Here is a 12864-nt window from a genome sequence, read left to right as displayed (position 1 = left end):
ACAACATATGTCATATCTTCAAGAAGGATGACTCCAAGATGTTACGTAATTATGTGTATCTGAGGCCAACGTAGACAAAATGGTACAATGTTTTTGAGATAACTGTGTGATCAAGTAATTAAAGGCTATTGCAATGTACACACACTCAAAAGGGCGGGCAGAGTTAAGGCCTTGCATGCATTTTTAACACTGGAGTTTCTGGCCTCTAGCTACTTTACCATACTGTTGGCATATAGGTTTGGGGGGTTTTTTTGCATGAAATTGGATTTACTATTTTTAATGTGCTGTGCAGAACCCTGATTAGCAAGGGATGGGCAGTGATGTATTTAAAATAAAGGACCCATTGGTCCAGTTAAAGAAGCCACCTTAATATTGCAGGCCCATTTTTTCCATGAGGATTGGAATAGCTATTGCATCGTGTGCTTCAAACAGATCCTTCAAAGTCTGATTTTTAACACTGGATGCAATGACTGTGATTGTGCACAAACAAGACGAGTAACGGCACCAGCAAATAGTTATTTATATGCACAGCTGATCACCTGCATGTGCAGCGAGCAGATTTGTAGGCACAGTTAACGAGCACATAAAGCAGCTTGCAATCCTGCCCCGAACTTGAGAGTCAAAGTTCACAGAGTTCTGAATTCTGTAACGAAATGTTGCAAGGACAAATCTCTGCTAAACCCAATCCATTGGAGGGAAATATAATTAAGTCTGTGTTGCCACACTTGTGGTTTTCCCATGAGTCTTGCAACAGTAGGGGTTTCTCTTGAAGCCCCAGCTTCGGGAATCAGGAGGCTTCATGAACATCTCGGCTTTCTTTAAAAAGAAGGGCAGGAGGAAATTGTCCACCTCTCATGGTTACAGAAAAAAAGCATGAAAACGTGAAGCACGTTTACCTGCGAGACTTGAAATCCAAGGGGAAATAAAACAAACAACCCAAAACATCTCAGGATTTAGTAAACCAATCCCCTAATTTAAAATGGCCTGACTTGTGATTTTTGATCATTTGAGTTTGGCCATACTGTTAACTTTCGTTCACCCTGATCACTTGCTTAGATTTTTATTTCCCTGCTGCAATCAGTCTTTTCTACATGCAACTGGTTCTGCTAGTGACAGCTGATTGCCACATCTTTCACGGAAAAAGTCTGTGTGTTTTTTTATCCGAGTGGGTGGGGTCAGATGCATATGACTCTTCCTTGTGCAGAAAACAATCCCAGGTGTAACACTTTTGAAATGTCTTGTTTTCTTCTGCTATGGGAGGAGACATTATGAGCCCTGGTATATGGGAATTCACTGAGTGCAAGTATCCCACAATGAATGACACGTCATATGGCATAGACTTCACCTTAATTGTAAGGGCTCTCTCTCAAGCTTAATGATACACCCTTGACGTCTCATTACAAAATAAAAATAAGACATTGTTCCTTTTTATAGCTTGACTTTCAGTTGATTTTTATTTAACTTAAGCTCTGGGTTCGAGATCACTGTTTAAAAAAAAACAACTTCAAAGGATTTTAATTTTTGTCCTTTAAAAAATAGATTTGCTTGACCTTATTCTTGTGTTCTCAAGGAATTCAAAACTCAGAGACTCTTCTGAAGTCCTCTACAATCCAGTCTTAATTTGTAGTTAATTTAATTAATTAAACGCTGTGTACAAATGGAAAAACTAACTTGATTAGACAATGTGTTTTACTGGAATACCTACCGTACGATCACTAGAGAATGCAGAGAGAAAATTCAAAAGACTCATTGCTTGTCATACATATGAAATAAAACAAAGTTTCACCCAAAAGCGACTGCTGCTTCTCTTTGGGATTTCTGGTCAACTTTTGATCAAAAACCCACCACAGAACCTGAAGTGCAAGTCAACCCACCACAGAACCTGAAGTGCAAGTCAACCCTCCTATTACCTTATCCACCATCCTTTGCATCTTTCATTTCTAGGTCACTGCTTCCAGTCCAGCTGGATCAACAATGACAAAATGTTAGTTACCATCTGATAGGTGTTCACTGGCCCAGGAAAAATAAATTGGTGGTCTCAGGCCAATGCCTAGTGGCAAAATGTCCATACCTCAGAAAGCCACTCCTATGTGGAAAACTAATTGGCAGCCTTCAAGAGCTATGAGCTAAACCTAGCGTGACTCAGCCATGAACAACCTCAGAGGAGGCCGTTCCTTGATGCGCTCTGTCAGCCAGGACAAGAAGATCCACTGGCAACAGACACTGGTTCCCAATAGGGCAAGGTGGGTCAGCCCTGCTAAGCCACTCCCAAGCAGGGGAAAGAGTGTGATACAGTAAGTAACCTGGCTTCCTTTCTTCATGTTGTTGCCCTTGGGAACAGCAAGAGAAAGCCAGAAACAGTGCTTTAAACTCTGGGGTTCTTAAGAAGGGTGGGGCCTTCTCATAATTAAGCTTTTAATAGGTCATTGTTCTGCAAAAAAACTTTTCCAGTCAGGTAAATTCCTAAACTGTCATTAGAAAGAAAGGAGAGGACAGACATTAATCAAAGCACATGAAGTCACATCGGGGGTGGGAGAGGGGAGAAATTAGTTACTCAACAAAGAGTCCAACAAGGCCTTAATACCCACTGCATTTGTCAAGAGGATGGGGCAATCCTCCACCCTCTCTCCTCAATGTTTGAGTGTATTCTTATTTCTTAAAGCAATGGCAACGAAGACAGCTTTCAATCCTCTCCCGCCCACCCCAGCAGTAAAGCAGCCAGATGCATATTACCACCCATTCCAAGGCCCATGTGAAACGAGTTGGTGGATTAATTAGCAACAGGGCAGAGCTCTAAAGATGGAAATAACTGCTCAAGTGCTTAATAGCTGTACTGGTTTTAGGCCAGTCCCCAATGGACATGGCAAAGAAAAAACCCTCACCACTGACTAGCACTAATTTCATCGGCATTACCTGGCAGAAAGGCCAAAGCCGAGTGGGCCATGAAAACTGGGTATGTCTACACGACAGCCAGCCCGCACAGCTACAATGCTGCAGCTGTGGTACCCGTATGTACAAAGAGTCTACACTATGGGCTGCAGCTGTGTCGCTGGAGTGCAGATGCTACCTACACGGACAGGTTTTTCCCATTGATTGAATTAATCCACCCCTCCTAGAGGCGGTAGCTGGGTCGATGGAAGGATTCTTACATCAACCTAGTCGTGTCTACGCTGGAGCTCAGGTCGACCTAGCTACGTTGCACAGTGTGCAGTTTTTCACAGCCCTGAGTGATGTCGCTAGGGTGATCTAATGTTTAGATCTGAATTACCTTTTCATCTCTCACACAGCCCCCTCCAGGGCAGCACTGAAGTGTACTGGTGGGGCAAGCCAGCGCGACATCTCCCCATGCTGTTGTGTGGAGAAAGGAATTTGGTCTACAGGCCTGTTCACTTTTCACCAGCATGTAATTCAAATTTCCCCAGCATGCCCCCCTGCACCAGAACTGAACCCAGCATTTATCAGCTACTACCATATTTAAAGATACAGATACAGGGCATGTGATCTAGCAAAGGACTGAAAACACGTGCTTGACTTTGAGCTCACGAGTAGCTCCTTGATATCCATGGGACAACTCATGTGTTTTGCTGCATTCGGGGCTCTGAATGCATTGCAAATCCATCGCATGAAAGCACTTTCCAGAGACAACTAAGGGGAGAGCGTCAAATGTTTTGGTGCCGAACTTTTGTCTTACAAAACCCTGTACCATATGTAGTGAAAAATGTCTTTAAAAAAAAAAAACATTATATATATCCATCCCCACCCCAAATGGTGAACACAACCCAAAATGCAACAGGAGCATTGTGCTGGAGAAATGGAAAGTAAAACTGACCAACACAATTTCCTTACGTTGGAAAAATAAAATTACACAGTATAAAGAGAGAAATCCAGATTTTCATATGAATTTGAATTACGACCGTCTAAAGCATGATTACTAACAGGTAAGGAGGAGATCTTTGGTTTTCTTTACAGCCTCCCTTTCACTGTAGGCACACAACAACAATTTGGTTTTTGAAAGAACACTATTACGTTTGTCTTTCCAAATCAATTTGATTTCCTTAAGAAGACTGGACACTCTCTGAAGTGATGTTGGCAAACAGAAAACGTTCAAGATATGCAATAATTTCCTGTCGATTTCCACCCTCTCCCCGTCCCCACGGCACCTTAATTTCTTTTTATTTGGACAATGAAAATAAACTGGTCAATGTAATTTTTTAAACTCTCCTGCAACAGCAGAATGCTGGCCACTATGTTTTAGTTGCAAGCACTGTGGGAGAACATCTAACTTGATTTTAAAAATGTATCAGGTTACAATTCAAAAAAACCCAACGTACATTTTTAATGGTCTTAGATTTAAAGGTTATTTTATAGGACCAAAAAAATGAAACTTAAAATTTACCCAGTTAGCTTGAGTTTTAAAGATGGGGAGTGTACATATAAGGTGATTTTGACAAGGGTTAAAAACCAACCACAAAAAGGGTTTAAGATGAAAGAGAGAAAACAGTGAATCTTTTAAACTTGGATGCCTAGGTTTAAAATCATTAGCCTGAAAGAATACATCTAAATATGTGAATATATGAAAGAGATTCATTTTCTTCCAGAAGGGTTAGATAGGATTCAAAGCTTAAATTACAAATTAAAAATATAATTGGACACACAAAAAGCAAAGGTCTCCTCTCCAAATGGTCCAATGGCCTCTCTTGCATAAAAACATTTAAATACAAAGATATGATTCTTTGCAGGCACAGAACTTCCCTAATGATCCAGTACCACCAATCCCAAGAATTCAAAAATCATGAGTTAGACCCTCAATATTCACGAGATTAGCTTAAAAGATATGTACGTTTCTAACCTCTTTTGGTGGGGGGGGAATCTTGCATAATCACATGATTCCAAGAGCTGGGGTTTTAAAAAAACCCACCACCACATGCATCAGAAATAATGACAATTGGCAACACTGGCGATCAATCCCTGCCTGGAAGATGAGTATAGGATAAGAAAGAAAGAGCCACACCCAGAGTCAGAAAGGAGAGTATCGTTTGCAAATCAGCACTCATGGCATCACTGTTCATTCAACACCATGCTTAGCACACTAAACCGGATTGTAACATACTGATTGAGGAAGCCGGGTGGAGATTTAAACCCCTTCTTCTTCCGGGGCTAAAATCCTTATTTTCAATCTGCGGGACTGGATTGCTGTTCTGAATGTCAACCAGGGTTCAGGGCCCAGGCCCCTTATTCTTTGAACTGGAGACTTAGGGAACACATTTTGTGCACCTGGGGTGCACTTCATACCCCTTGGGTTTTCATGGAATCTCTGAGATTTTTATCCCTAAAGGACATGGCCCAGATTAAGATCTTGGGAGGAAGGGAGCGGAAAATTATACACTGGACACGAGTCACTGCAATCTCCTTATCACAGACCCATAGCTTTTTACTAGCCCGTCCAGTGGCTTCTAGGCCCAAGTGAAGGAGGGAGTCCCTTTCTGCAGCCTTACCGTCCATGTTGCTGACTTGGCGGTGCTGGACTGTTGAAATGACACGTCGAAGCTGTGAGGTCCCGGGTAGTCTGTGTTCGAGGGGATGGCAGGGGAGGGCGAGAGAGCATCGAAAGTGGAGCTGGGCTGGGCGTAGGGCGAGGGTGCCGTGACGCTGTTCTGAGCATGCTCCGTGTTGTAGGGGCTGGTGGAGGAGGAGCCATTTTGAATCTGCTGGTCCATGCTATTTAGGAGCCCCAGGTTTGTGTACTGCGGCTGCAGAGAGAGAATATTGACAGCGTTAGCATTCACTTACAAACAGGAGACGCAGGTCAGGCTGCCTTTGCAGGCTAGAAATTGCATTAATATATGTAGCATTTCCTTAGCACTTTTCATCGAAGGAGCTGAGAGCGCTTTGCAAACATTTGCTAGTTATGTCCAACACCACCCTGCGAAGCGCTAGCCCATTTTACAGAGGGGGACACTGAGGCAGCAAGAAGAGACTTGCTCCTGGTCACACGGTATATCAACAGCCAGCCTGGGAAGAGAACCTAGATCTAATAGATTTAACAATGAGGGGGATTAACCAATGGAACAAACGACCACGGGAAAGGGTGGATTCTCCCTCTTTTGATGCTTCAAATCAAGACTGGATGGCTTTGTGGAGGAGATGCTTTAGTCCAACCCAAGTTACTGGGCTCAATAAGGGGCAACTAGGTGTAATTTAAGGGCCTGTGTTATATAGGCAGTCAGGCAACATGATCTAATGGTCCCTTCTGACCTCACAAAAATAAATAAATAAATGGATCTCCTAACTCCCAATAACCCTGTACTCTGACCCCTAGACCATTCCACTCCCTAATTTAGTGGCCACCCTTATTCATTCACTCAGTGAGTAATCCCATTGAAATCAATGGAGCGTCACCAATTAAGGAGCTACTCAACGTTAATGGGCTCCAGTGTGTGGCCCTTGAGACGTTTGCATTGTGTCTCTCATTCCCACCATGGCTAGTCACAGACATCGCCCACTGACCAGACAGGGAAGGGCAGAAAGGAATTACTGCAGGTGTCTCGCTGAGCATTAACCCTTGGCTTACTGGATACAAGTTTCCTTTCATTCCAAGGAACAGCAGTGCACAGGAAGGGGCAAGCAGCTGTATTTGTATAGTGCCTGATATTTAAACAGGTAGACAACACCGGTAAGTTCCTGCCCTGAAGAGCTTCCAGTTGGAAATTAGACATGGCCTGGCCAGGAAGGACAAGGACAAGTGCAGAGTCCTGCACTTAGGATGGAAGAATCCCATTCACTGCTACAGACAGGGACCGAATGGCTAAGCAGCAGTGCTGCAGAAAAGGACTAGGGGTTACAGTGGACGAGAAGCTGGATAGGAGTCAACAGTGTGCCCTTGCTTCCAAGAAGGCTAATGGCATTTTGGGCTGTATAAGTAGGGCCATTGCCAGCAGATTGAGGAACGTGATCGTTCCCCTCTATTCGACATTGGTGAGGCCTCATCTGGAGTACTGTGTCCAGTTTTGGGCCCCACACTACAAGAAAGATGTGGAAAAATTGGAAAGAGTCCAGTGGAGGGCAACAAAAATGATTAGGGGTCTGGAGCGCATGACTTATGAGGAGAGGCTGAGGGAACTGGGATTGTTTAGTCTCCAGAAGAGAAGAATGAGGGGGGATTTGATAGCTGCTTTCAACTACCTGAGGGGGAGTTCCAAAGAGGATGGAGCTCGGCTGTTCTCAGTGGTGGCAGATGACAGAACAAGGAGCAATGGTCTCAAGTTGCAGTGGGGGAGGTTTAGGTTGGATATTGGAAAAACGTTTTCACTAGGAGGGTGGTGAAGCACTGGAATGGGTTACCTAGGGAGGTGGTGGAATCTCCATCCTTAGAGGTTTTTAAGGCCCGGCTTGACAAAGCCCTGGCTGGGATGATTTAGTTGGGGACTGGTCCTGCTTTGAGCAGGGGGTTGGACTAGACAACCTCCTGAGGTCCCTTCCAACCCTGATAGTCTATGATTCTAGGAAGGACAAGCAGGGAGGCTGGAGATCAGGGGTATGGGAAGAGAACAGCTACCGCAGCGAGAGGTGACAAGAAGACGCTTAGCTTTACGTTGGTGACTAACAAAAGGTGGGGAGCCCCTCGAGGGTCTGTATGTAGCACAATCAGAGGGACTTTTCCTGCCTATCCAAAGCTCCCCGGGGATCACAACATTGGGGGTGGGGTGGGGAGGGAGACAGTGAAAGTCCGGGCAGTTCTACAATCAGTCAGTAGGTGGCAGTGGAGGAGACAGGGGGCAGAATAAATTTTTCCCTCACGAGCTCACATGCCTTGGTTTTCCCGCAATGCACTCATCTCTCTCCCCCGGGGCAAAGGGAGCAAGAGGCAGAGTCTCTTTCCAAACCTACCTCTCCCCCCTTGCATTTAGGCTAATCGTGCCCCACCCTCTTCCTCCTGGAGGTGGCCTTACCAAACAGCAGTTCCAGGACAACCATAAATTATGCACCAAGTGGCAAAGCCCCTTAAGTCAAAGCACTGATTTTAGATAGTGAGGTGCATAATTAAAAGCTTCATTGGTGATGGGTATCCACACAGCACTCCCATCCCAGTATGCGGAGGGCTAAAAGGAGATCTGGGATGGATTCACTGGGGAAAGTCTATTCTCCACTGGTTCTAAGCTCTTGGTCAGGGTTCGCAGGGTGGCGTCCCTGGACGTTACAACCATACAGAAAAACATAGCACAACTCATTTGCTAGGCGGAAGCATCCAACATTTGCAAGGCTTTGGTTCTGTTTCAAGTGTATTCTGCTAGACAGAATCCCTAACCTTTCGGGCACTCAGCCATCCCCCAAGAGCAGAATATGGTAATAAAAACAAAAAGGCACCAAGTGGCACTCAGCAGATTCATCTGCAAGGCGGATTGACTATACTGATATGTTACAGCAGGTTTTAGTTACACTCCCAAGCTTGGGCCAACAGCCTTGGTTACTTTGAGGGCCCTTATGTAAGGCCGACGTGTTCTTTCAGGCTCTCAAGGGTGATCAGCAGGTTGAGGTATGGAGGAGAAGGGGTTGGTAAAGCATGGTCTGGAGAACCGAACACACAGGGCTGGGAGCCAGCATGGTCTAGCATCCTTCACTAGATGTACAGTGCTGCCTAGCATAACAGGGCCTCACTTGTGGTTGGGCCTCCAGGCACTACTCTACTACAAACAATAATTATGTTCTAAGTAGTAATCCTGGGTGAACCAAGGACCTCCTGTATAGCCTTGGGCTAGCCATGTAGCCTCGCTGCCTCAGTTTTCCCATCTGTAAAATGGGAATAAAGTTTGCATTGCCTACCTTACAGGGTGATGGTGAAATTCAGTCTATGTCCATGTTTGTGCTGAATTTTGAACACACGCAGCACTATGTAAGGGTCAAGTACCACATTGGTAGTAAGTAGATAGCAATCCAGGCCAGAATTTTTCCAGGCACCTAACCGTTCTTGAATTTCAATGGGAGTTGGACTCCTACCTACTTTAGACTCTTTTGAAAACCCAGCCCCATTTAATCTAACTTTGATATGTGTTTTTCAAAGAAACCGTAAAGGCCCCTAGAGCTCAAAAAAGTAGACTCCTTCCCTTCACGTCTCCTGGAGATTAGCATCTGACGCACTTCCTAATGAGCAGACGAGACAAAAGAAACGCTCTTATGAAAAGCGTTTGTTGGAGCAGCTCGTCAAATGGAAAGGGGGGGCGGGGGGAGAGAAACTAGCCTTTTAGCCACACTAGTCATAATAATTCCAGGCTGCCTAGCAGGTAATGAGGAAGAGAAGCACCCAAAACAGAGGGAACAACTACACTGGATGGAGTGCAGATGCTGAAGATGCTGGCAAGATGTCAATTAAAGAGATAAATATTCCATTAAAGTTTAAGAACTCCTTAAGGGAATCGACGGATCCTCGTCATTCCATTCAATCCAGGGGCCATCTGTCTAAATGTTAACAGTGGACTATCCATTCCATTACATTTATATATTCACATTCCATAGCTGAATGCCACGTCCCCATCTGCTCTTTAAATAACTATTAATCTCCTTACACTTATCCTAGCGCTGACACGAGCAGCTGTCGGACTCCCCTTCTTTCCCTCTGACTCCTACAAATCCTCCAGCCCTTCCTGCTCACCCCTGGACAGGTGCTGCACAGTCCAGGTGACATGGAAAGAAAAGGCACTGGCATACGCCCGACTGCACTAAACCTCTGGTATCCCAGTTGGAGGCCATGCCCCAGGCGAAAGGCTTGAAAAGTTGTTTGCATTCAGGGGTCAGTATCTGAGACACTCACGAGCCCTTTGGTAAGAATCAGATAAGTCTTTCAGAGGCACACGCCTTCTGACAACAGAACAATCAGAGGGGCAACCAGCCGGGAGAAGGAGTACACTGGAATTCAACTGAGCATTAGCTCAGCCAGTAATAAAATGCCTCCTTCGCCAGGAAGGAGTTACAGACATTGTGCGCTCAAGAGAACAAAGAAAAAGAGGTAATTTGTGCATGCTTGAAAGCCAGCCCTTAATAGAGAAACGATGCAAAGTATATTTTTAAAAGTCAAGGATTTTTTTTTTTTAAGTTTTTGCATTAGAATTTAGATACAATCTTTATGGCCCCGACCCAGCGAAGAAGTTGAAATCATGCACAAGTTGAAATCAATGAGACGACTCAATGTGTGAAAAGCAAAGCACATGCTCAAAGGTTTCCAGGATCAGGGCCCAGTTTTGCCATTGATCCACATGCCAATTTCTCGCTAACAGGAGTAAGAATGTTGTTCATGTAGAAAGAGGAAAGAAAGTGACAAAAAGTTCAAAGACTAACTTGTCAAGTTTGAGGCATCACATTTTTAGCATCTGTGTTCTCAAAAAGGCTCAGGTTCAAATTGTTTGTAGGTCCCTCCCCGCTTTTTAAATTCCTGACTTACTATTAACACTTCAGATTTCACCACCTAGTCTACTGATTTTTGCACTTCACTTAGGCACCGTGTATTTAGATTGGTCACTTTCGTTTCCTGTTTATATTCAGTTTCATTTCAAGGTTCTCCTGCACTTAGACAATGCTGTTATGTCTGGTCTAGCAAAGCTGTTAGATAAGTTTTAAATGAAGGTATCACTGAATTCAAGAAACAATTTTTAAAAATGTATCATTATTAAATCATGACATGTAATCTTTCCCATCTTCAAACACAGAAACACCCAACTTCCGGTTAGAGATTCTGGGCAGTATGGGCCAAAAGTCATTTCCTTTACTAAGTAGTACTATAATAAGTACCACCACTAGGGGGCATTCAAAACACTAGGTGCACTGATTAGAGTCAGGTTTCAGAGTAGCAGCCGTGTTAGTCTGTATCAGCAAAAAGAACAGGAGTACTTGTGGCACCTTAGAGACTAAGGCATTTATTTGAGCATAAGCTTCCGTGGGCTACAGCCCACTTCATTACACAAATTGAATCTATTTCCCCATGTTAAGTAGCCTCACACCTTCTTGTCAACTCTCTGAAATGGGCCATCTTGATTATCACTACAAAAGTTTTTTTTCTCCTGCTGATAATAGCTCATCTTAATTAATTAGCCTCTTAGAGCTGGTATGGCAACTTCTACCTGTTCATGTTCTCTGTATGTGTATATATATATATATATATCTTCATATTGTATGTTCCAGTCTATGCATCTGATGAAGTGGGCTGTAGCCCACGAAAGCTTATGCTCAAATAAATTTGTAAGTCTCTAAGGTGCCACAAGTACTTCTGATTAGGGTCACTTAATTTCTGTGCAAGAATAATGCTTCCTCCCTCCCACCACCCCAGTAAAAATGAGGCAGTTTTCCAACATGTCAGGGGAGGGTAAAGATGCTCATTCTAATATGGTAACATTTCACTAAATGAAAGCCCACTGTTGAAATATTATTGCATTGTGTCTGATATTTACATGGCAAAGACTTGTAAACCTCTTAAAAACTTCCAAAATAAGCAGTGTAACAACAACAAAAAACAGTGAGGCAGTTTTTGAGGTGCCTTAAGTAACAATCAGCACATTTTTAGAATGAAGACAGCTTTTCGATTCAATGTGCAAACACTTCTAATAGTCAAAGATCAGCCAGCTTGAACAGAGCTCAGATATAGAGGCTTGTGTGAAATCGCACAAGAGAACAAAACTTTTCAGGAGCATGTCCATGGTAAAAAATGTCTGCAGCCCAGCTCCAGCTGTAGCCAGTTATTACTTCTCTTCCCAGTGGAAATTGTGAATGCTTTGATAAATGAATGGAAGAGTTGACCATTTTCACCTTAGTCTTTGTCAGCGCCTGTATCACCTCTGCCAAAAAGCTACTCTGTAACTTTAGAACACCGCCAGTTTTTAGGGAAGTACAATGGATGTCTTTACATCTGACAGCAACAGCACACGATAGGGGATAGGGTGAGCGGCAGTACGGTGGAAATAATTTCTGCCCCTATATTGCTTTACCACTAGAATGTTAAGCAGAGCTACTCCCCGCCCCGCCCTGGAAATGCAGACCTGAAAGAGCTCCTTGCCACGGAGACATCCTGCCTCTCACCGATAGATCAAGAAACTATATGTGGTTCAAACATTCCCCGGCCACCGGGAAAACCTTCAAAAAGGTGTCGTCCTCGGTGCCCAATCTAATTGCAGAAATGGACCAGACTGAGAACACGGCAGGAAACTCCAGAGACCAGGCAGAATACTAACCTCTATCCACACTACTGGCCATAAGGCAACCTCGCTTCTTAGAAGGTTTGTTTCAGTACAGATCAGTACTCAGATCTGAGTACTCAGATCAGTATTTTACTCAAACCACCACAACTAGTATTACTGGCCAAGAAACTCCAGGCAACACAAAGTCCTGAGCCACAGTGGAGATAAAGCACCAGGGCCAGTAATTCCAGGACTAATGGCAAGCAAATTGGCACTGGTGTTTTCACTCTGAAGAAGGAATGTATTGTGGAATTTCAAATTCCTCTTCAAAAACAGACCTTTATTCAGTTGCTATTTAAATGGTTTCTAAGGCTAGTTATAAGTATCCAGATGCCAGGTCTCCCAGATGTGACAGCTTCAAGCAAGATTTAAATTCACACATTCCTGAAGTGTCCTATGATTGGGATTAGTTTTTTGGGGACCGGGGAGAGAACGGGCTTTAAAGTACTCGGGTTTACAGAAGATGCTCTACTATGAACATTAATGGAGCTCCTGATGAATGAGAGACAGGCAGCTTTATCAGTCTGTCAGAGGACAAAACTAATACAATATTACAAATAGCACATTTATTACTTGTGCAAGTACTAAAAAATGCATCAGGACACAGAAGACCCCACCCACAGCCCTACACTGGAACCATGGTTCA

General features: G+C 43.9%; 1 protein-coding gene across 3 annotated transcripts in view; it reads right to left on the bottom strand.

Moving 5' to 3' along the window:
- TP63 (tumor protein p63) overlaps positions 1-12864 on the bottom strand; it is a 132385-nt gene that overhangs the window by 53236 nt on the left and 66285 nt on the right. For all 3 annotated transcript variants that reach the window (XM_024202380.1, XM_024202381.1, XM_024202382.1), the window contains one exon: positions 5496-5750. In XM_024202380.1, the coding sequence (XP_024058148.1) occupies positions 5496-5750 (255 nt within the window). The remainder of the gene's footprint in view (positions 1-5495; positions 5751-12864) is intronic.

The sequence above is a fragment of the Terrapene carolina genome, unplaced genomic scaffold (assembly GCF_002925995.2).
Source record: "Terrapene carolina triunguis isolate 2854851 unplaced genomic scaffold, T_m_triunguis-2.0 Scaffold88, whole genome shotgun sequence".
Lineage (NCBI taxonomy): Eukaryota > Metazoa > Chordata > Testudines > Emydidae > Terrapene > Terrapene triunguis.
This window is presented reverse-complemented; position numbering and strand designations above follow the sequence as displayed.